The sequence below is a fragment of the Oryza sativa genome, chromosome 5 (assembly GCF_034140825.1).
Source record: "Oryza sativa Japonica Group chromosome 5, ASM3414082v1".
Taxonomy (NCBI): Eukaryota; Viridiplantae; Streptophyta; class Magnoliopsida; order Poales; family Poaceae; genus Oryza; species Oryza sativa.
The window spans coordinates 23309957-23333992 of record NC_089039.1 but is presented as its reverse complement, the minus strand read 5'-3'; the positions used below and the strand labels follow the sequence as shown (position 1 = coordinate 23333992).

The following is a 24036-nucleotide window of genomic DNA, read 5'->3' as shown; positions in this document are numbered from 1 at the left end:
CAGGTGCATGTGTATGTAGTACGAACTAGTGCTTGCACGCACGATGGCAAATTAAGTAGTCCTGCATGAATCTAAACGAAACTTTGAGGGCTAACAAACTGACTGTAATTAGAGAAGATTTATGGCGACATAACTATAGCAAAACCGATTAAACAATATATTGAAGTTTGCTAAAATATAGGATAAACGTATTGAAATTCATTAAAAGTGAGGACAAATATATTAGAGTTCGTTAAAGTATATTATAGTGTTTTACGGTATGCAAGACTGGGAAAAAAGGAGACGGAGCAAGTTGCAGTGGTGGTGGAGAGCCCCTAGCGCAAACAGGGCCTATAGTTCCCATCCTCTCCAAATTAATACAGGGAGCCTCCACCCCCACCATTTTTGCTATAGAAAAGATACTACTGCATGATGATTGATGAGTAGTTTCTTTTGAAAAAAAAATGATTGAGGAGTAGTTGTAAAATGTAGAAGAGTGGTACTTCTGGAGGGTGGAAAAACATATATGGAATATCCTTTTATCGGACTGCTCCATGTTTAGATGTAAGCTGAACACATGGACAGCGTCAGGCTTGATAATGTCTTTTTCCCCCAGAAAGGAAGGATTAACACTCTAACTAACTCGTGATGACCTTCGGATATGATAGAGCTTTACAGATATGGAGTATACTCATTCACGAGCCTTGTCTTACCCCGTACATCACGGATTCACATCAAGACCAGAATTCTGCCCACCACTGGCATTATTGTCCTCCAAGATGAAGGACAGTGGTAGGCGCAAGTGCACGACTCTACAAGTTCTGCACAGTAAGAGAGCAACGACGACGATGACGGGTCAGTCAGTCAAGTCAGAGTAACATGGTCACTGAACTGTTCTACATATCGTGCACGGGAGACCCCTCTCCTCGTCAGTTTCAACCAACGGAGTGGTCTCTCTTTTGAGATCCTCGAACGAATTCTCAGGTCTTCGCGAGAGCGCGAGCGTGATCAGACGCGCCTAAGAACAAAAACCTGCCATTCCTGCCGAACAAATTGAAACGCCGCACGTCGCATGCTGGCCGTGATGGTCACTCACTCATCACGCCCAGATGGCGATCATGGACATGAGCCCTGCGCCGAGCAGCAACGCGACGTTCATGGCGAGCTGCAGGCGTCCCCTTCTCTGCACCTTGGTCTTCATGAAGTCCTCGGCGAGGATGTCGACGAGCGCCATGTAGACGAGTATCCCCGCTGCCGCCGCCTCGAGGAGCCCCTGCACCACCAGCGCCGTTGGGCTGTTCGCGTCGTAGACGGAGGAGATCCCGATCCCGACGACGATGCCGGCCGGCGTCGTCAGGGAGAAGAAGAGCGCCATCGTCACCACTGACCTGACACGGAACTTTGCCTGCAGAAACAAGAAAGAACAGGTTATATTATAAGTTATTTTAACTTTTTTCTTAATCAAACTTATTTAAGTTTACCTAAATTTATAGAAAGATTAAGGAGTATTAAGAAAACCGCAGTAAGTTTTTTGAGTGAAAAATTTTCAGATATAACTATAATATAATTGAAGTGAAATTACATCGTAACCACACTGCAACTGCGCTGTAACTGTAATATAACTTATATAAAACTTATATTCTACTATGTTTTGGTTAGCATCAAGTTCTTACGCGTGAGATGGGTGAAAATTTCTTTCTACCAATTATTTTCCTTCATGCACAAATCTCAATGCGATCTGATGGCCACAAATCTGAAAGTTTTTTGGGGGCAAAAAAAAACTTGCGGAAGTTTTCTAGCAATTCCGAAAAATTATTAACATCTACAATACGAAATTAATTTCATTAAAATTAACATAAAATATATTTTGATAATATATTTGTTTTGGGTTAAAATGTTGTTATATTTTTCTATAAACTTAGTCAAATTTTAAAAAGAAAGTTAAAACGATTAATAATAATATAAAATAGAAGGATTACTTTTGATTGAGATTAATTAGTGGAGGCCCAGCCGCCCAGGGAAGTAGGATGGGATGCGATTTGAGTCGTGATTTAACAACTGGGCCCCTCAAAGTACTAAGGCCCATCTGTAAATCTGCAAAATCGGAACGTCTTTTTCTAACTTTTTGGTAGTACAAGACATCAGTTGTCCTCTTGTTTGAAATCGGTATCTTCGGACGAGTTAGTAAGCACGATGGATTGATAGGATATGAACACCAAAAACGTTGAAATCTTTCTCTCTCTCTCTCTCTCTCGAAAAAAAAAAAAAACAGGTTGAAATTGACAATTGTGAGTGCGGAGTAAATGTGTGGGTAAATCACCTGAACGATGCATCCGCCGAGCCCGATGCCCTCGAAGAACTGATGAAACGTCAGCGCCGGCACGAGCGGCCGCACCGTGCTCGGGAAGTCGGAGGCGCCCAGCGACATCCCGATGATGAGCGAGTGCACCACCACTCCCAGCTCCAGCACCTCCACCATCAAGGACGCACAAGCAAAATCGATTAAGAAAATAAGAACAGAAATTTTGATTGAATTTTCTTAATTTGGTTGCGTTTTTTTGTTTTCGCAGCTCTGTTTCTTGAATGGCGCGGTGGCGGGAGATGTAGTATGACATACCTGAGAGATGACGCGGTGGCGGACGAGGTCTTCCTCGCCGGCGGGAGCGACGGACATGACGGACATGCCGTGGGCGTGGCCGTGGCTGTGCTCGTCGGAGGCCTCCAGGTCGTCGGCTGGCTCGTCGGCGACGGCCGCGGCCTTCCTCTTGGCGTCCGTGCGGTGGAAGTACCCCGTGGCGACGGTGTCGACGATGAGCGTGCCGATGGCGGAGACCATGGCGACCATGCCGGCGAACGGGAAGCGCTTCCACGGGCCGCCGACGAGGCACGGCGAGCTGAGCGCCTCGAAGGCCGCGGGGAGGATGTGCACCAGGCCCGTGGCGAGGATGACGCCGCCGGCGAAGGCCTTGACGGAGAGGAACACGTCCGTCTCCGGCTGGATCGCCGGGAACCTGCCGCCCAGGGACGGCAGCGCCGCCCCGACGGTGCTCCCGGCGAGGATGCAGAAGATGGCGATGACCTTGAGCCGCAGCGCCTGCGCCTTGTCCCGCCCCGCCGTGTCCGTCGCGCAGTCGCACTCCGCTGCCGCCGCGTGCGCCGGCAGGTAGCACGCCGCCACCAGAAAGAGCAGGACGAACACCTTGGTCATCGCCGCCGTCGCCATCGCCGATGGCTCACCTGCAGCTAAGCTTAGCTCGCGCGGCGAGATGTCGCGGCGTTTCGCAGCGGAGGTTCAGGTTGGCACATGCGCGAGCTAAGCTCCGCTTCGTTCTTCTAGGCCTTTTGAACCCGTGGACTCTCCATTTCAGTCTCCGATCCGTTGCATGTAAACAAACAAATTTAAAAAAGAAGAGAAATAATTGATTGCTGGGGCGTTCGCGCGCTCAACTGAGATTAAATTATAACTACTTAGTTAATTAATTCTTCGAGCAACAATAACAGTTTGGCTGGCCTTGATGCGTTTCCAATTTTTTGTGTGGTTTGCCTTTGCCACAACAGGTATAAGCATGAAAATGTGAAACATGCACTAATCCGGTTCTTCTATTTCAATGAAATTGGTCAAAAAAAAAGAGAAAGAAATTCAATTTTGTAGGACACAGGAGCAGGTGAGGATGCCACCTCCTCCACCAAATGTGAGATGCACATGTCGATTCCTCTGTTTTCGAAGCAGAAAAGAATTGAAGTGTGTACTTGCTGCTCCATGCTTGCCGTACTTAATTACTCTCATCAAAGCATGCATGATAGATCTTCAGACCTAACGAGGAATTAAAGAACTACTCGTACTTCTATTACTACTCTTCGCAGAGACGAAACCGGAGCTGGAATTATTAATTAATAAATAAATAAACTATGAGCTCCTCCAAAAATAATTAGCTAGCAGCATCTAATCTACTGGTAGTTTATGGAAGTCGTCTCCATGATAGTACTGATTGAAAATTGGCAGTGTTGCTATAGTGTCGACATTCATCGATTGGAAGTATGCAAAGCTAGGTCATCTCTCCTAGATTAGATTACATTTGCTAATCTAGTGCCAATCTAGTGGAGTTGCCTAGCTATCTGGACTTTAAGTGATGTTAAAGGACGTACACTAGTGCTGTGTTTAGTTTCTAAAATTGAGGAGAAGTTTAGAAAAATTAAAGTTGGTAGTTTGAAAAAAAAAGTTAAGAGTTTATGTGTGTAGAAAAGTTTTGGATGTGATGGAAAGTTGGAAGTTTAGGGAAAGTTTGGTGTGAACTAAACGGAGCCTAGATTAGATTTAGCAGACGAAGTTTCTACAGCAAGCCACCGTACTTGATATAATTCTTTCTGTTGTACACGGCAACATTCTGGCGACGTATATATATGCAGTCAAAGTTTTGTGACTTAATAGTTAATACATATATAATGGTATTCATATTTATCGAACAAAAATATAAAGAGATGAATCATCGAGGAAAGCACTAAAGATGTGGTTATATAGGGGTTCAAAATCCTGGTGCTGATGAGTGTACGCTCTCGTTGGTGCATTTATAACAAGGATTTAGTGAGGCACGTGATTTGTTGCCGGTATTACTAAATAATCCTTAATATGTCATTTCAACAATCAAGCAAGGAGTAAACACTATATTAGTTATTAACAACAAATAAATTTGTTTTATGCTATGTTTGGAGAGAAATAAATTTAATAGCTAGCTCTGTAGGAGATTATAAATGAAATATTATGTTGTTGGCCAAGATTTGCATCGCGAGATGTGGAAGGTGTGTTTAGTTCACTCCAAAATTGAAAGTTTGATTGAAATTGGAATAATGTGATGGAAAAGTTGAAAATTTATGTGTGTAGGAAAGTTTTGATGTGATGGAAAAGTTGAAAGTTTGAAGAAAAAGTTAGGAACTAAACCAGGCCGAAGATAGGAAAAAATGATGAAAAGCTAAGGTTTAATCATGAAACAAACTAAATAATATCCCGTGCATTGATACGGAATATATGGATAAATATATATTAAGTATTTAAAAAATGATGGATAAATATGTTAAAAATTACGGAAACGATGTGAGAGGCGATAATTGAATATGCTTTGCGTGTTATTTTGTAAGATTCAATAAATTATAGATGATATTGCATGCTTGTAATTATTGTTAGTGGATAATGGTGTAGCATGTTTACGTGTTGAGGTTTAAATTTAATAGGTTATAACTTTATACAAAGTATAGATTTAATAGACATGAATTCGCCGCAGGTCTTTGTCTCTTTTGTCTTTTGAACATTATCAATAAAAATTTAGTGAGACCAAAGATTTGTTGTTGCCGTAGTCCCAGTTGATTTCATTGTGTGTTAAGACTTTCGCTACAGGATCTATGATGGACAAACACTATCAGGGATAATAGAAAACTGACAAGGATTGCTCGACATGAGTAGGATGATATGAACATGAAAAACCAACTGTCAGGGATAATAAAAACTGAAAAGGATTACCCGACATGAGTAGAATAACATAAACATGAAAAACCAACATGAGTAGTTGAGTAGGACATAAAAAAACACATGTTAAGTACCGGTGTGAAAATGTTTCGTGACGGTTTATCGACAGAGATAATCGAGAGGGAGCGATTCCCTACTGGTGGCTTAATATTCCCTCCGTCCCGAAAAGAGGCAAACCGTGGGTTTCTGTGTCCAACTTTGACTGTCTGTCCGTCTTATATGATTTTTTTTATAATTCGTATTTTCATTGTTGTTAGATGATAAAACATGATTAATATTTTATGCGTGTCTTGTCTTATTTTTTTCATAATTTTTTCAAATAAGACGAACGGTCAAACGTTGGACACGGAAACCAGGGTTTGTCTTTTTTTTTTGGGACGGAGGGAGTACACCTTAGGAATATGGCGGTACAGTGTGCACCCAAGAAGAAAATATCTCCCCTTTATGTCAGATCGGTTTTCTAGTAGTTGTCTCTCTTTTATCTCTTCTAGGGCTGTGTTTAGATCCAAAGTTTGGATCCAAACTTCAGTCCTTTTCCATCACATCAATCTGTCATACATACACAACTTTTCAGTCACATCATCTTCAATTTCAACAAAAATCCAAACTTTGCGCTGAACTAAACACAACCTAGGCTTTGTTCGGTTAATCCCTTTCACAAAATGATTGAAGGGGAATTAGAGATAACTTATACCACTCCTATTGAGATGTGAAATTAGTCCCCCTTCAATTCATTCATTATAGGGATGAACCGAATAAACCCTAGCTAGGCGTGATTTGATGGTGTGTGCAATTATCAATAAGTTATTATTAAATTACTCCGATTCCATTATGTTCCGCCATTTTTCGCGTAAAGATAAATAAAAAATGGCGTCAACTACAAGTCAATTAGTACTACTAGTACCAAAGATCATAAAACGATAGAACCTGCAGTTTCAATTAATGATTGCGACTAAGAAAGCGCACCAACTTTTTCTGAGCCAGACAATGGACAATGAAATGGCACCATATGCAGCTTTATTTCGTTTGTTGAACTTCTGAACGAATGTCATAATTAATTTATTTAAAAACAATAGTTTCATAACGAATGGCACCATCATATAAAGGATTTTGGGTGGACGTGACATATGCTAGTACTACCTTCATCCTAAAATAAGTGCAGCCGTGGATATCCGTGCCCAACGTTTGACCGTCCGTCTTATTTGAAAAATTTGTGAAAAATTTGAAAATATTTAGTCACACATAAAGTACTATTCATGTTTTATCATCTAATAGCAATAAAAATACTAATCATAAAAAATTTTCAAATAAGACGAATGGCCAAACGTTAAATGTGAATAGTGCAAAACTGCACTTATTTTGGGACGGAGGGAGTATAACGAATCTGGACAGACAGTATGTCCAGATTCATTGTACTTGGATATGTTACATCTATTCAAAATCCCTTTTGTTATAAGACGGAGTGGGAGTAGTCAGATATTTAAGGAGTTTCTTCTTAAGTTTTATTCAAGCCCAAATACCAAGCAAGGACATCAAAGCTATCCCAACCAGCAGCAAGATGCTGATGATGAGCTGCAACCTTCCGCTCTTCCGCACCCTAGGGTTCATGAAATCTTCAGCTAGAAGGTCGACGAGCGCCATGTAGTTGAGGATTCCAGCAGCCGCTGCGTCGAGAATGCCTTCCACGATCAGGGCCGTGGGGCTATTCTCATTGTAGGCGGAGGAGATGCCGATACCGATCATAATCCCAACCGGTGTGGTTAGCGAGAAGAAGATGGCCATTGTCACTGCAGACTTAAGATGGAACCTAGCCTGCAATTATATATTAAGTGGGTAAATTTCACCGCCCTATATATCGATCAGCGTGCATTTGTATAAAATGATATTTCTACGTTTGAAAGGAGTCTCACTACTGATATTTTTTTTTTTGGAATCTAAAATTCTCGTATTTTCTTTTAATGTATCTAACATCTTTTACTTACAAGTGTTTTTTTTCTTTCTACATGTTAAGTTTTAAAGGTTATGAATAAAACTAAGAGTCATAGACAAAATTGTGTGGAAAAATCCGTTACTTATGTTTCTAAGTTTCATAACCTAGTTATTCTTTAACAAATATAGTAAAAAGGTTGATAATTTATTCCTTCGACCTAGTTAAATGGGTTTCTCTTGACAAAGCTAGCAAGATCACACACTCACACCATCCATGATATCACACTGCTATAGGATACCTTATAAATGCTAGTTTTAGACCATCACGTCAGTCTTGGTTTGTTTCTCGAACCGGCACCTATACATGTCATCAATGCCGGTTTTTGCTCTATTTGAGTGTGCACAGTGTTGTGCGGGGAGGAGACCCATCGGGACGGATTTTTGTCTAACTGGCACTGGTAGGACGTCTCATATGAGATGTTATTATAGTAGTGTCATCTTTTAGAGAAAAATAAAGTGGTACAGAACCAGTTAACCATACACCGAAGAGCTGAAGTCTGTAGATAAATGTTGCACCTTGGTAAGCTAGCGAGCTGACAAGAATGAAGGCTGACCACTTACCATGCTGTATATCTGTACTTTCCTAGGCTCGATCCCACGTTCCCACCGGCCTGGCTAATGGAGCGATCGATCCCCATCCGCCCCTATACACTCCTCTCCAGGTGTGGCTAATGAGCGATAGATCACTTGGTCCCCATGCCCCCGTACACACCTCTCCTCCCTTCCCCCTCCCCTTCTTCTCTTCCTATGCCCCCGTACACACCTCTCCTCCCTTCCCCCTCCCCTTCTTCTCTTCCTAATACACTATAAATTTAAAAAAAATAAAAAAACAAAGTTGGAAAAATTTATGTATAGAAATACTATATTAAAAAATATTTGAATTCAAATTCAAATTTGAAACGGGTATGTAAACTTTTTACTTATAAACTTTGGGTCTATAAACTAATATTTGAATTCAAATTCAAATTTGAATCAGGTATGTAAACTTTTGACTTATAAACTTTGGGTCTATAAACTTTAGGTGTATAAACTTTAGATGTATAGAAATACTATATATAAAAAGGGGATGCTATATACCGGAATCCCGTTCAAAAACAGGACGATTCTGATACCGATATGACATCGCTCTGAGCAACTGTCACCACCTGCATGCATTGCAGCAAAATGAGAATGACGACCAGCGCTTGCCAAACGCCGGCTTCCCGGCATCTCGGCGAAACCTCCTCGGAAGCGCTCGCCTCCGCGCGCGATTACTCGCTTCCTCCCGCCGGCGCGCGCGCCGTCCACCGGCTTCTCCCCATCATGGCGAATCCTCCTAGAAAGCGCGCGATTCCTCGCTTCCTTCCACCGCCGCGAGCATCGTCCATCAGCTCCTCTGCATCCCGGTGAAACCTCATCGGAATCGCGCGCCATTCCTTGCTTCTTTCCAGCGGCACCCTCGTCGTCCGCCGGCTCTTCTGCTTCCTTGTGAAACATCCTCAGAATCGTGTTTTGCAAGGATATGATCTTACAATCAAAATAGTACAAGGTTTGACAGAGAAAGCTTGCATCAATGAACTTGACACCAGTGGGAGGACAACATGCTGAGAAGGCCCGGTTTAAGAATCGAGGTGATAGGCAGTAAAAATATGTGAATGAGAGTAATACCATCAAGACTGTGAGTATCTTGACTGCTATCATGGTGCCTGCGGGTTTCATTGATGATACATTAGTAGAATCATGTGATACTTGGGAGGTTTCACGATCCTTCTCGGTATCATAAAACCTGAAGGTTTCACGCATGATCCCTCGCTAGGTATATATCATCTTGTGTGATACCTGAAGGTTTCATACATGATACATCAAAAGTATCATTATGTGTGATACTTATGATGTATCACATGATCCTACTTAGATATCATGCATGGTATCATGGTTCCTGCGGGTTTCACGTATGATACTTGAGGATGATTATGTGATACCTAGGAGGTATCATGATCCTCCTCAGTATCATGGATGGTATTATCAGGTTTCACCGATGATACCTTAGGAGGATCATATGATACATGGGAGGTATCATGATTCTGCTCAGATATCATGTCTGGTATCATCAAGTTTCATAGATGATACCTTAGAAGGATCATATGATACATGGGAGGTATCATGATTCTTCTCAGATATCATGTCTGGTATCATCAGGTTTTATAGATGATACCTTAGAAGGATCATGTGATACATGAGATGTATCATGATTCTGCTCAATATCATGACTGGTATCATGGTTTCTGTGGGTTTCACAGATTATAACTAAGTACGATCATGTGATACTTGGGAGGTGCCATGATCCTCCTCGGTATCATGGCTGGTATTTACTCCACAAAAAGTCTACACCCATGTAATACACTTCATTTGTTCATATATGGGGAAATGATTTTTGCTTCCGTCAACTTCCAGATCAAATATATGTACATGGAGTGGACATGGATAAGTTCATATCATTTGATTCGATCGATGTATCGTCTGACACTGCTTAGAGCAAGAAAATGAAGAACCTCCTGTTGATGGAGACCGTCAACCAAAGAAAACGCGGTGGGTGTCGGCGTCGGCGCCACCACCACGCTCACGCCGCTCTCCCGCATTGACCTCATGTGCATCGGCGGCGACACTGAAGAGGTGGAGCTGCCACCACCACGCTCACGCCGCTCTCCCGCACTGACCTCGTGTGCATCGGCGGCGACACTGAAGAGGTGGAACTACCACCACCACGCTCACGCCGCTCTCCCGCACTGACCTCGTGTGCATCGGTGGCGACACTGAAGAGGTGGAGCTGCCGCCGTCGGCGGACGCGAGCAGGTGCCGCCACCGGCTTCGCCGCCGCAACCGCCGCCGTCGGCGCCAGCGAGATCTCACGCGCCATGCCCACGGTGAGAGAACTGTGAGTGGGGGACTTGGATAAGCACAAGAAACGTTGTGTCTCTGTTGAGAGTGGGACTCGGATAAGCTCGTGATGATTTCTGTGATTCCTAGAAAATCTGTCCCATCCCAACCGTGCCCAAACGGGATACCGGTGTTTAGCATTTCCGTATAAAAAAATATTTAAATTCAAATTTAAATTTGAATAAATATAATTCAAATTTAAATTTGAATCGGGTATGTAAACTTTTGATTTATAAACTTTGGGTCTATAAACTTTAGGTATATAAACTTTAGATGTATAGAAATACTATATATAAAAAATTTTGAATAGGATATATAAACTTTTGACTTATAAACTTTGGGTCTCTAAATTTTAGATGTGTAAACTCGAGGTGTACAAACTTTAGGTGCATAAATTTACTAAAATAGGAAAGTAATGCGGTGCCAAAAAAGGAAACCACGTGGAGGAGAGGGGGAGACCAGATCCGATCTCCCCTGGCGTCCCCTAGCGATCAATCGCCCATTAGGAGTTTCGCTCCTCACCTCCCTTCCCCCTCCCCTTCTTCTCTTCCTACTACACCATAAATTTTAAAAAAAAATAAAAAAACAAAGTTAGAAAAATTTATGTATAGAAATACTATATATAAAAAATATTTAAATTCAAATTTAAATTTGAAACGGGTATATAAACTTTTGACTTATAAACTTTGGGTCTATAAATTAATATTTGAATTCAAATTCAAATTTGAATCGGGTATGTAAACTTTTGACTTATAAACTTTGGGTGTATAAACTTTGGATGTATAGAAATACTATATATAAAAAATATTTGAATTCAAATTCAAATTTGTATCGGATATAATTCAATTTCAAATTTGAATCGGGGATGTAAACTTTTGACTTATAAACTTTGGGTCTATAAACTTTAGGTCTATAAACTTTAGATGTATAGAAATACTATATATAAAAAATATTTGAATTCAAATTCAAATTTGAATCGAATATAATTCAAATAGAAATTTAAATCGGGTATATAAACTTTTGACTTATAATCTTTGGGTCAAACTTTAGGTGTATAAACTTTAGATGTATAGAAATACTATATATAAAAAATATTTGAATTTAAATTCAAATTTGAATCGGATATATAAACATTTGATTTATAAACTTTAGGTCTCTCTAAACTTTAGATGTGTAAATTTGAGGTGTACAAACTTTAGGTGCATAAATTTATTAAAATAGTAAAGTAATGCGGTGCCAAAAAAAAAAGAAAACCAGGTGGAGGGAGAGGGGGGATCCGAATCTGATCGCGATCGCTAGGGGCGATCGATCGCCCCTTAGCAATCTCGATTCCGACTACCATTGAGGATGAGCATACAAACATTATGAAGTGAATGGGATACTCACGTTTGTACGCCCTTACTCACTAGTCACTACAACAATAATATTTTTGCAGATTTCTCACATTTCGTGTTGTTGGAAACACTACCATAGAATTTTAAATGGATGGCACCTAGTATGGCACCATTGGACAAAAACCCGGCCACACATGCACTCTGTACAGGTAAAAAAGAAGAGCACTGATAACAATTATTAGTGTTGGTTCCATATAAAAAGATACTAATAAATAATCGATATCAATAATAATTATCAATAGTAGCATTTTAGAAAACCGACACCCCAAAACTACTATGTGTGCTGGTTTTAGGGAACCACAAAAAACTGAGCCGATCAACCGAGTGGTTAAGTCCCATTACACGACCGACTGATCCTAGAGGGCATATGCTTCCCCTCTCCCAACCTCCCTTCGTCTCTTCGTCTCTCCCCAGCAGCCCTGCCTCTCTATGTCCACTCTCCCTTCCCTCGATCCCTGTCACTTGACCCACACCGGCAAGTGGCACCGCAGGATCCACCTCTCCCCAGTGCGGTGACGACTCTCTACCCCTCCCTAGCACATCGGCCACTAGATCGAGCTCCCTAGAGCTCGGGGGTTGTCGGATCATGCCACTTGGAGCTTGGGGGCCATCGGTTGAGCTTGGTGACGTTAGATTTGTCGTCACCTTACCGATCGAGTTAGCGGTGGCGAGGTTGGATCCATCCAGATCCCATCATGATGCCATCAAGTCTTACCATCGATAACCCATGTACCTGGTTGTATTCATGTCCCATTTTCCCATCACTGCTGCTGACCCCATCGACGACGAGAAGAAAAAAGTATGAGAATAAGTTCACCATATCGGATTTATGATGTGATTCAATTCTTTTTTTCTTGTTGTTTCTTTTTGAGAGAATCTATTTTATACCACTGAGCTTGCTCAAGTTCAACAATTTGCCATCAACATTGTCGTTTTCTATAATATACCGACGACTTTATTAATTGTTCTACAATACGCCATTGGGCTAAGTATTCTTTTCAAAAATACCTAAAATACCCCTATGGATATATGAGGTTAACAATTGATTTATCTAATTTGAAGTTTCAAAAAAAAATGAAAACTTTCATGTGGCCTTCTTATACAACATGGAAATTTGTATAGAAGTTTTAAGTTTTTTACATTTCTATTTTTTAAAAAATATATAACTTATTTGTTATATGCTATATAAAAATACTTTTTTACTATTGTTTTTAATATAAATCATCTTTCATACACTACATAAGATATTTTTATTCTATTATGTCTTATATAAGCAAATTCTCTTTCACATACCACATAAAAATATTTTTTCTAAAAACTAAATATACCAGAAAAAAACTTGAAACTTGTATACAAACTTCCATGTTGTGTAAGGATGCCATTTAAAAATTTTCATTTTTTTTGAAACTTCTAATGAGATAAATCAATTGTTAATCTTGTATATTTCTAAGGGTATTTTGGGTATTTTTGAAAAGAAGGCCCAGCCCAATGACACATTGTAGAACAATTGATAAAGTCGTCGGTATATTGTAGAAAAAGATAATATCGATGGAAAATCATTAAACTTGAATAAACTCAGTGGTATAGAGTAGATTCTCTCTTTCCTTTTTTGTTTGAAACTTAGATCCTTTTCATTTGAAGGTATACACGTTATGTGATGTGAATGGTAGATACGTGATTCCATGAGATTTGTGATTCAGATATGTCTTTTGTCTTTTAATTTGTCATGGTAGATATTCTTTTGTCTTGAAGCATTTCCGTTTTGTGAGTAGTCCCACACTCCCACATGAAGCACATAAAGACTGCATGTAATTTACAGAGTTTATAGTTTCTATAATCCTCTAACTCAAATCCGGCTCAGCCTGTTTTTTTTTTCGAGAGCTCAGCCTTTTTTTACTCGTTCGTCACAGATGAGCCCTTTTCAGTGCCGAGAACATAGAGCCACGGTGCCAGATCCAAATCTAGCACTGTTGGCCCTTTTGGAACCGACACTGAATTAGTGTCGTGTGGTAGTGAAAGGAAAACACATACCTGAACAATGCATCCTCCCAGCCCTATCCCTTCGAAGAACTGATGAAATGTTAACGCGGCCACGAGCGGTCTGATCGTGCTTGGGCTCTCGGATGCACCTAGTGATATCCCGATGATAATCGAATGCACTATGATACCCAGCTCAAACACCTTCATCCACACATGCAAATTCATATCAAACCAAGAAACGTATGAACATTAGCAAATTTAAATTAATTAACGCGCATCCATGTTCATCGCCCAGCTATATATATATATATATATATATATATATATATATATATATATATATATATATATATATATATATATATATATATATATATATGACACTCATATGGGGCACCATGGTTGCCCGGGCACCATGGTTTCAAATGCACAAAATCACTCAAATTTTTCAAAATTTTCAAATTGTGAGTATATACCTAGTTATAAGAATTCGATTCATACCTATACCTATCAACAAAACAACTCAAATTTAACTTTATTTCACAATCCATGATTACATACCTAACTAATTATATGTATGGATGCTATATACCTAGAATCAAAATCTAACAAAAACAAGTTCAAATTCAGTTCAAACTTGCTTTCAACTAGTTAGTAAAGTAGTTAATATTAATACCTAAATAATTGAAAAAGTTTCATGCTCATTTGAATTGGGTATATACTCAATTTCAACAATGGTGCCCGGGCACCATGGAGCACCAAACAAATTTACTATATATATATATATAGTAAACCTGTGAGATGACGCGGTGGCGGACGAGCTTCGCGCGGTCCTCGGCGTCGTCGCAGTCGTCGGCGGCGTCGTTCGGCATCGTCGCCGACGCGATCACGGCCGACGACACGCCGTGCGCGTTCCCGCGCTCGTGGTCGTGCGACGACGACGCGTCCCCGCCGCACGCGGCGACGGCGGCGACGGCGCCGCGGCTGTCCTGCGCGCGCTGCAGGAAGTAGCCCGTGGCGATCGTGTCGAGGAGGAGCGTGGCCACGGCGGCGAGCATGGCGACGAGCCCCGTGAACGGGTACTTCCGCCACGGCCCGTCCACGAGGCACGGCGAGCCGAGCTTGTCGAAGGACACCGGGAGGATGTGCACGAACGCCGTGGCGAGGATGACGCCGGCGGCGAACGCCTTGAGGGCGAAGAAGAGGCTCGTGTCCGGGCGGAGCGCCGGGAACCTCCGGCCGAGCGACGGAATGGCGCACCCCGCTGAGCTGCCCACGAGGATGCAGAAGATGGCGATGACCTTGAGCGTCCGGGACTTGGCCGCGTCGTGGCCTTCGTCGCTGGGCTGGCACTCGCAGTCGGCGGCGGCGGCGAGGGAGAAGACGGCGAGGAGGAGGCATGCGGTTAGCTTGAGATCGAAAGCCATCTTTTTAGCCTGTGGCCAAAGATTGGTGATGATCGAACAACCAATGTGGAGATAGTATCCGTACAGTTATATGGATATAAGGGCAGTCTCAACCCTCCATCTAGAATGGTGTCTATGGCATTAACTTCATTACCATGTAATACTTTTAGCTTATGTGGTACTATATTAATTAAGAGAGAGAGTGAAAAGAGAAAGAAACTGGGTCTCATGCAAAATACAGCTTCAACATGAGAACCTATGCACTAGACACTATCAAGTTTTGCATTGGGAGAGAATAGTGTCTTCATATTAGATGAAAAATAAATATGATTGGTAGAAAAGAGAGATGATGTATTTATTAATGGTCCACTTTAAGAAACTATGGGTTGTAGAGAGTGTAGTTTCTATTGTGATGTCTTATTAACATGGCACCATAGACACTGCTTATGAACACTATGGGTTGGGACTGTCCTAAGTAGAGGAGCATATATATTGATATAAAATAGTTTTATAGGCTGGATAAGAAAAAGAAAACCCTAAGAGTTACCCTAAGATGCTAGTGAAAATATAAAATAAATTACCCTAAGATCTGTGAAAATATAAAATAAGTTTGTAAGTATTGATACAACAAGTGCCAACCAATCCGAGAAATATAAAGACAAGTGGATAGCAACGTATAGCTTTTTATAATATTAGTAGTTCGTAAATCTAACAAAATAGAGTAAGTCATATGAGAATAGATGTCAAATAGGAACATATTTGATGGGGCCTACTATATACGTGTTTGGTTGGCATAGTTGTCAACCGATGAACGCACATGGTGGGCCCCCACCAAATACGTGTTTGATGGGCCCCGCAATTTACGTACAATGTGCTCATCATATTGATATGTATAATTGATTATTTTGTGCCAATAATTTAGAATTAACAACTTAAATGTATGAAATGCATATTTCTAATCATGAGAGTATTGTTAACAATATCATGCATGCCATGTTGACAACTCGAGATAACAAATCTAGAAGCTTGTGCCATGGGGAGCAGTATATTTTCCAGCAAAACAACCGATTATTGCATGCATTGGTGATAATCTTTTTTAAGAGATATCGACGAAATGGAAGTACATGCAAATTTTTTAATCCAATTAAATTAACAAAGCATATTCATTTTTTACCGTACGTATAATTTGATGTACGTACGTGAACATCTCCTCACTTTTCTCCACAAGAGAGATTTTCCCATCAAGCAACTTATCACCATATATACAGTTAAAGTTAATATTAGAACATGGTGAATCGTATTAGATCATTTGGAATGCAGAATAATCTTTAGTACTCCATCTAATAAAGCACACAATTAAATCACATATGTTTTCCCAGCTAGTTGAACCCTGCATACCAGCTACAACACTGAACACTGTCATCACACAACCAAATTCACCAGTAGTATTAAAGAATCACATAAAACACTGTCATCACGATCAATCTTTCGCAAAACCCGGTGTTGGCTTTGCAAATAAATACTCCCTCCGTTTCATTTTATTTGACACCGTTGACTTTTTAGCGCATGTTTGACCGCTTGTCTTATTCAAAAAATTTAAATAATTATTAATTCTTTTCCTATCATTTGATTCATCGTTAAATATACTTTTATGCATACGTATAATTTTACATATTCATAAAAGTTTTTAAATAAGACGAATGGTCAAACATGTGATAAAAAGTCAACGGCGTCAAATAAAACGAAACGGATGGAGTAGTTGTAGTACTCTACAAGTCTATAGATTTTTTCAGATGTCGACACTATGAATGTATGTAGAGTGTGACACATTATTGCAACATGTAGTGAGATGAGTTGCCATGGGCGAGTTCATCAGTTTAGTATTATATTAGTTGACGATGTGTCTGTTTCTGTTAACCCTGACCAGGCAAGAAGCACACCGGCCGCATGAAGTGTGCCCTAGCTCTCGAGAAGCTGCAGATAGAAAGTATTTTATCCAAACTACTCATCTCGAAAACGGTGGCATGTGTCCTCATATGAGCACACATATGTCGCCATCTTTAGTGCAATCGTGTTTAGCAGCTGCAAATTAACACGACTGCAGAGATAAAGAATTCATTGATACGTACGGTGGCTTCATTTGATTGGGTCATGACGATGAGACCCCAGGTTGCTATAGTAATTTAAAATGGATTTGACTTTGAGTTGCATATTACTACTCCTTTGTAATGCCATCTTCTTTCTTTCTTTTTTCCTTTGTAAAATAATTCTCGTAATGTCAAATAGAGCCTTTTAAAACTTGTTGACACATATATAGTGACCAATAAGGCGATAATAGAGAATTCACGATAGCTACACGAGAAACACGCTAGGACCCTCAAATTGTACTGCGCGCATTTTGAATCGGCGGTATGGGTCTAATTAATTAGGTTTGTTGTGATGGAACGTGAAGAGGCATTTGATAGTAGTGGTAAGGGGTGTGTGATTTCAAATCTAAGGTCCCGTGTTAATCCCCAACATACTTATAACTTTTTTTTAAAAGATGTTTGGAGGGACATCTCTTCCTCCAAATCTCGTTTTTCTTTTCTTGTTATGGAACATGCATATCTAGGTTTGAATTCTAAACTTCACACGGTGCTCCTTTTCTTGTTACGGAACATGCATATCCAGGTTCAAATTCTAAACTTCACACGGTACTCATATTAGTGGCTAATTATTCGTTTAGTGTTGTTATACAACATATACGTCGATAGCAAGGCACCCATTGTAACCCCATCAATCTCAAAAATATACTAGCCCAATTTTCTGCAGGTACTCATGGAAATAGGACGTGTGTGTGTTTATAAGGTGAGCTTTTGCATTTGCATTTGTACTATTTGTTTTTTATTAAAGAAATACTCGAACCATAGGTCCTTGCTTTTTGACTGGTTGATATACTAGTTTGCGTTGTTGGTAGGCCGCAGGCCGTGCAGCTCGCAAGTTCACATTGTTAGGTGGGCTGAAATATCAGCCCAACTTATGCAGAAAGCAAGTTCCCCTAACATGGGCCGTGTGGCCTGTGGGAAAAGCCCATCTCAATCTAGCCCGATCCACCTGTGAGTCTGTGACCTCGATCCAGCGCTAGGGCTGTCATTCTGGCAAGCGGCAACGGCGGCAGTGCTGGTTGCCTCCTCCGCACGCGCAACGGCGCGACCGGCGACTCTCCTCGCCGCCGGTCACCGGTCGCCTGGCCCGCCTCTCGCGCCCCGCCAGCCACCGCATCGGCGCAGATCGACGGACGCCGAGACGCGCAGCCGCAGTCGCGCAGAGGCGCCGAGTGCCTGAGGGCTCAGCCAGCCGCCGACCGCCGCGGCCGCCTGGCCCCCCTGCCCGTCTCGTCTTCTCCAGTCTCCTCCAATCCTTCGTGGCAGGTCTCCAAACTCCGGCTCCCCGCTGCGGCGCTCCACCTCCGACTCCGATTGGCGATTGGACAACACTGAAGGTCAGTGACTCTGTGACGTAACTCAATAATTTTGCCTCACTGCTTATTGTCATGGCTAATTAGTTAGCTCATAGCTTAGGTTGCCAATTTGTGATTTGTGAATGGCTGAATGGGAATAAATCGCTGCTGTTATTGTAGGATTGGAATTAGCTTATTGGGTGAAACATAAAGAGGATTGGGGATTGGTATTGACCTATTGTAATATTTGCTCATTTTGAACTTGCTTGTTAAATTAGTCGGCTATTGATGTTATAAGATACTATTGTTATTTATGTGTCGCCTTTTATTCAAATTTGTACTTGTATATGAGATTTGCCGTGTTTAAAAAATTTGGTAAGTGATTTGAACTATTGAAGTCGGACTAGCCAAGAAAAATTCCTAGCTACACCAATAGCCCACTTCAAGATAGCAATTAGTCTTGGCCTGGGGTTCGGCAAAATCCTGGGACCAGGGCGGAGGGCTCAGTAGGGCGAGGTGTGGCGCTCGCCGTACCTCGTGCCGCCTGCTGACCACCCCCCCTTCCCCCTTCCTCGTACTCCTCCGCACAGAGCAACAACCGGGTCAGAGAGAATGGCGACGCAGCATCGTGAGAAGACGAGCGACGGCCGAGACGTGCTGTGGACGCGTCCGCGTGTGCCAGTGCTGGTCCTCACACTGATAGCTAGTAGGTCCATTAGGCTTGTTTAGTGTAAATGCGGCCTGTCTTGTTTTGTCTCTTGAATCATCTCCTCCACCCTCCCCCAATCCATCAATCCCCTTCCCCAATCCCCATCAGTGGACGGCGGCTGCTGCGGTGCTCGCCACGCGCTGGAGGGCTGGGTGAGGTGTGGAGGGCGTGGCTGCCAGGCTTCCGGCCTCCAGGGCGCAAAGCTGCGGCTGCGGCATCCTCTCCAACCAGGCGGCAGCGCGACCAGCCGCCAGGGACCAGGGGGGCCTGCGAGCAGGGTGGGACGAAGGGCACAACATCTGTGCAGGCGTGCAGCACCAAGCAGTGACAGCAAGCAAGCCAACTAGCCAAGTATCCATCACTCCATCAACAGATTCTACATATGTGAACATTAATCAATCTTTGGTACTAGTTGTTTTGTAGATTCCACATATATATCTATCTATTCTTAGTACTGTAGTTCCTATATGTGATGTGTTGTTGAAAACATGAATCTTGAGAAGATGAGATATTTTCTGAGAACCTATTCTTCTATCTACACTTGTTTGCAAATGGATGATGAATCATGAACTTGTGAGTAGTTCTTGTTTGCCATGCTTAATGTAGACTTATTGAGATGATATTGTGTCGTATAATGACGTGCATTGAGATTTTTCGTTCTGTGCTAACTTCCGTGGTAATTCATAGGCCACACCTAAATTTTTTTCCTTCCTCCGGCACTGGTGGTAATATTTGCTCATTTTGAACTTGCTTGTTAAATTAGTTGGCTATGATGTTATAAGATACTATTGTTATATCTGTGACGCCTTTTATTCAAATTTGTACTTGTATATGGGATTTGCAGTGTTTAGAAATTTTGATTAGTGATGTGAACTTTTGAAGTCGAACTAGCCAACGAAAAATTCCTAGCTACTCCAATAGCCCACTTCAAGATAGCAATTAGTGTTGGCCCAGGGCTCGGCAAAATCCTGGGTCCGCCAGTGAGCCTCCTAGCTCTTCCTCAGGGAGGTCTGCACCGAGGGCTGCCTCGGCTTGGAGGTCTCTTCTTGCCAAGCTGCTGCAAGCTGGCAAGGTAAGTTCCTTTGCAGAATCAATGTGCCACCGGAGGGAGGGGGAATGAGGGGCTTGGGGCTGGCCAGTCACAGGGCATAGGGAGGTCTGCGGCCTGCTGGCCAGGGGGAGAGGATCTCACCGGCATCCAGCCCTGCTGGAGAGAGGGACGAGAGAACTTCTGGAGTGGGATGATGGAAAGAGAGGAAGAAGGTCATAGGGGCAATTTAATCAACCAATTTAGCTTCGTAGTGGCATGTTTCAAAATAATTCCACTTTGGAGTGGCATATTTCTAAGTCCAAACTTTCAAGTGGCATGTATCTTAAGTGCAAACCTTGCATTCTATGCATCAATTTATTTCCTATCATCGTCTAGAGTCTGCTGCTTGTTACTTATTTTTGTTGGTTTGCAGAATTATCAAACTTGTGGTATGGAAGGCGATTCCTTTCTTATATGTTCATTTGCCTTGTGAACTGAGATTCCTCTCATTCGTGTTGAACTGTTGATTAACCACAGATCTTTCTTATAGGCATGTCAACTATTTCCGATCAGAAGAAACGGACCTTAGAAGCCCTTCAACAACGTTATGCTGCTGCAAAAGCTAAGAAACTGCAAGACAAGCCTAGGTGTCAGACAAGGAATAAAGATAGTGCGCCCAAGCCCAATCTTGATGCATCAAGGAAAGGCAAAGCTCCAGATTTCATTCCATCTCGAACTTCTGCTCCGTTTCCTTCAAAAAAAGGTTTAATGTTGCCCATCATTCTTTTGATGCAGTTTTTTTTTTTCTGGCCATTTTTTCTAACACTGCTTCTGATCTCAGGTCTAGCAATCTCCAGTTCTTCTGCTTCCTCAGGTGCCTTCTTAGGCTCTAACATACATAGATCTGTGAGTTCTGTGTGTGGCTGTTTGACATGTACATTTAACTTTGTAGGTGGAGAAACCAATCCTGTATACTCTGAACTTTCATTTGCTCCACATGATAATTTGCTCCAAAGAAGCATTTCGGTACCTATTCTCCGTGTGTGGGTTTCAAAAATTAAATTTAGGCATGAGGAAATAACTTATGATATTTATTGTAGTGTACTTCATTGTTGTAGGATTTGGACAGTATGGATGTTGTGCACAATGTTGTTTATGACATAATTCAGAAAGGTGGAGATGCTGGAAAAATTACCAAGGGAGCCAAAAAGTTAAAGCTGGAAAAAGGGATTCTGCTGGATAACTATGTTCACAGGGGTCCTAGATTAGTTGATGCACAGGCAAAATCTTTGTTAATTCATTCAAAGCGATCAAAAAGGCACATGTCACTTAAGCAACATAAGAAATGTGGGTCATTTGATTTACCTGAGACACTCCGCAAGTAAGTCTTGTTCCGAATAAGTGCATAGATTGACTCCTTTTCTTGTCCTCAGTCATAATTTCCTTATCATGGTTTTCTTTTGATAAAATGGAATCCCTTTAGGGTAATGATTAAACTACACTTTACATGTTTGATTGAATCTTCACATAATATAGTACCTTTGGACATTATGTACTTTTTACATATGTGGCTTGCCCTTGCAGGTTTGACCTCTACAAGCCAATGCATGAGATGTGGAAAGAGTATATCACAGAGCTTACCAAAAGCACACCGTATGGATTCCACCATCTTTTTGGTTATGTTATTACTGTTCTCACCTTCTGGTTCTTTACTTATTGCTTGGGGCATAAAGTTTATTCTGTTATATACTAAAACTGCAGTAAAAGCGAAAAAACATTAAGTGCACAAATGTTGGGTTCTGCTGCTACCAGTCTCTCGATGTTAGCTTCTAACCTCACTGACCTTTGGCTGCTTGTGCTTTCTTTGATAGAATTAGCTGATAGGTTTACTAATTTGATTCTACCCTTTTGAACTCAAGTTTTTCAATAAGAACTATATGCTATAATAAAATTTAGTCCACCCAAACTGCTTATGTACAGAAACTTCCTTGACTGTAGGGACTAAATCTTTTGGTATGCATATCAAATTATTGCTGAAATCAGGTTCATTTTATGGAAGTGGACTACACAAAGTTCTCAGAGATTAAATGAATATACCATTTTTAGCTCTGAATTATTAACACATTCAAAGAGTTGGATAAATCAACAAATGCAATAATGATTTCAACAGCTTAGATAAAACAATAGAGTAAGGGATCAATTCCTCCTTTTTCCAGAACTTCGTTATGACCCTTTTATTGTGACCTTTCTATGCCATATATGAGTTATTTAATCACAAAAAAGTATTTATGTGTACTGCCTTTTCTGCAGGAAAAAGCAGTTATCTGAAACCCTCCTCTCAGCAGATCTTCATGGGGCTCTTGTAATAGGTGATTTATATGCTTAAGATGAGCTGCGTATTCAATTGCTTTCTTGTTTCTGTTAGTTTTATCATCATTTCTTATGGTTTTGTGGCTTTTGCAGTGGCAGAATGCAAATCAGCCTCTTCTTATCAAGGCGTATGCGGCATCATGATTCGCGATACTGCAGAGACTTTTGGAATCATATCAGATGACAATCGCTTCCGAGGTAATTCTTCAAATTCCTGGTGCAATATTTAACCGCGTATATAGGATGAATGCTATTTTCCTCAAGTCAGTGTCTGTTTCAATCATATAAATACGGTTACATAGTTCTTACGCAGCTCTTTTCCTCCATATTATGCTCATTGAGCTGTCAACTGAAAATAATGTGAGATAGCATAATAAATTTACAGTAGGAAGGTGCTCTGTTATGAAAGCTTATGTATTGCTCTGAGGGCTACGCACTTGAAATTTCCATCCAGCAACCTGAACGCTTCTTGCTCGAGACACCTGAAATACTCTTGTCAGTCAGTCCATCGGCTGGTGTTATCAATCTCTGTTTGCATGGAGACATTCGATTCTATAGATATTATCTGCATATCTTTGTGGCTTAATTACAAAGTTTGAACCTGCAGTTGTGCCAAAAGCTGGGTCAGTTTTCATCCTCCAAGCAGACTGTTGGAAGGTCACGCTGATCGGTGACAAACTGTCACCCAGGGAGAAGCTGAAGGAGAACCAGCGTCAGCAGCGAGTGCAGGCACAGATCAGATAGAGTTTTTCATCCTTTGTCTGTTGTAATTTTGGTTGTTTTTTCTCCCCCAGAAACATGTACAGGGTTTAGTTGTTTAGGTGTTGTTACTGAAGTTTAATGGTAATCTCCCTCTTCACACCTTAAGCAAGTATCACTTGAATACAACTACGGCTCTACCTTATCACTGCATTCAGAGCATGGCCCACAGTTCCCCTAAATTCCAATTCAATAATCTTATTGCAGGATTCTTTGATGGGCATTTAGGACTTAAAATTATGGTTCTCATAACCTAAAACTTGACTCCCTGAAATAAAAATATGGGACACCCTAAACTACTAACATAAATCTTTGTTGCATCCTGATGTGTCGCACGATCGCCTCATCCTCCCCGGTGCACGATCGATTAGGAGCGAGCGTGACGCCCAACTTGTGAGCGATTTTCACGGGAAAGGGAACTTCTTGAGTAGATGTGATGCTTAAATTGTGAAATAGCGATTTTTACAGGAAAGGAAATTCTAATTCTTGAGTAGACGATTAGGAGAACTGTTGGAATTACTTTGTAAAATGAAATTCCTTAATTTTA

The 24036-nt window shown here is 41.3% G+C and overlaps 3 protein-coding genes across 4 annotated transcripts; 1 reads left to right on the top strand and 2 right to left on the bottom strand.

Annotated features, from left to right (window-relative positions):
* Positions 1-493: 493 nt before the first annotated feature.
* LOC4339082 (zinc transporter 5-like) lies at positions 494-5406 on the bottom strand. 2 transcript variants are annotated; one of them, NM_001420537.1, is made up of 3 exons: positions 2597-3364; positions 2300-2449; positions 494-1384 (listed from the first exon to the last, which is right to left on the bottom strand). In NM_001420537.1, exons 1-3 carry the CDS (start codon positions 3200-3202, stop codon positions 1079-1081), a joined length of 1062 nt encoding a protein of 353 aa, NP_001407466.1. In that variant the 5' UTR covers positions 3203-3364; the 3' UTR covers positions 494-1078. The 2 variants fall into 2 exon arrangements, with proteins under 2 accessions (NP_001407466.1, XP_025881476.1); XM_026025691.2 differs by lacking the exon at positions 494-1384 and having other exon boundaries at positions 1940-2449; positions 2597-5406.
* A 1091-nt stretch (positions 5407-6497) lies between these two features.
* Positions 6498-15250, bottom strand: LOC4339080 (zinc transporter 9-like). Its single transcript, NM_001420533.1, has 3 exons — positions 14571-15250; positions 13828-13977; positions 6498-7309 (listed from the first exon to the last, which is right to left on the bottom strand). The coding sequence occupies exons 1-3, from the start codon at positions 15201-15203 to the stop codon at positions 7004-7006; spliced, it is 1089 nt and encodes a 362-aa protein (NP_001407462.1). The 5' UTR covers positions 15204-15250; the 3' UTR covers positions 6498-7003.
* Positions 15251-18318: 3068 nt separating this feature from the next.
* On the top strand, positions 18319-23597 carry LOC4339079 (ribonuclease MRP protein subunit POP4). The gene is made up of 9 exons (XM_015782171.3): positions 18319-18663; positions 20911-21123; positions 21202-21234; positions 21313-21386; positions 21479-21741; positions 21945-22013; positions 22671-22729; positions 22824-22928; positions 23338-23597. Exons 2-9 carry the CDS (start codon positions 20913-20915, stop codon positions 23472-23474), a joined length of 951 nt encoding a protein of 316 aa, XP_015637657.1. The 5' UTR covers positions 18319-18663; positions 20911-20912; the 3' UTR covers positions 23475-23597.
* The last annotated feature ends 439 nt before the right edge of the window (positions 23598-24036 follow it).

What these genes read in the sequence shown, in the direction of transcription:
- LOC4339082 (XM_026025691.2), bottom strand. Translation starts at nt 3,202, where the DNA reads ATGGCGACGGCGGCGATGACCAAGGTGTTCGTCCTGCTCTTTCTGGTG. An exon ending in GCCACCGCGTCATCTCTCAG is followed by an intron (nt 2,450 to 2,596) that starts GTATGTCATACT and finishes TTGATGGTGGAG; the next exon opens with GTGCTGGAGCTGGGAGTGGT.
- LOC4339080 (NM_001420533.1), bottom strand. Translation starts at nt 15,203, where the DNA reads ATGGCTTTCGATCTCAAGCTAACCGCATGCCTCCTCCTCGCCGTCTTC. An exon ending in GCCACCGCGTCATCTCACAG is followed by an intron (nt 13,978 to 14,570) that starts GTTTACTATATA and finishes GTGTGGATGAAG; the next exon opens with GTGTTTGAGCTGGGTATCAT. An exon ending in TGGGAGGATGCATTGTTCAG is followed by an intron (nt 7,310 to 13,827) that starts GTATGTGTTTTC and finishes ATATAATTGCAG; the next exon opens with GCTAGGTTCCATCTTAAGTC.
- LOC4339079 (XM_015782171.3), top strand. Translation starts at nt 20,913, where the DNA reads ATGTCAACTATTTCCGATCAGAAGAAACGGACCTTAGAAGCCCTTCAA. An exon ending in TCCGTTTCCTTCAAAAAAAG is followed by an intron (nt 21,124 to 21,201) that starts GTTTAATGTTGC and finishes TTCTGATCTCAG; the next exon opens with GTCTAGCAATCTCCAGTTCT. An exon ending in TGCTCCAAAGAAGCATTTCG is followed by an intron (nt 21,387 to 21,478) that starts GTACCTATTCTC and finishes TCATTGTTGTAG; the next exon opens with GATTTGGACAGTATGGATGT.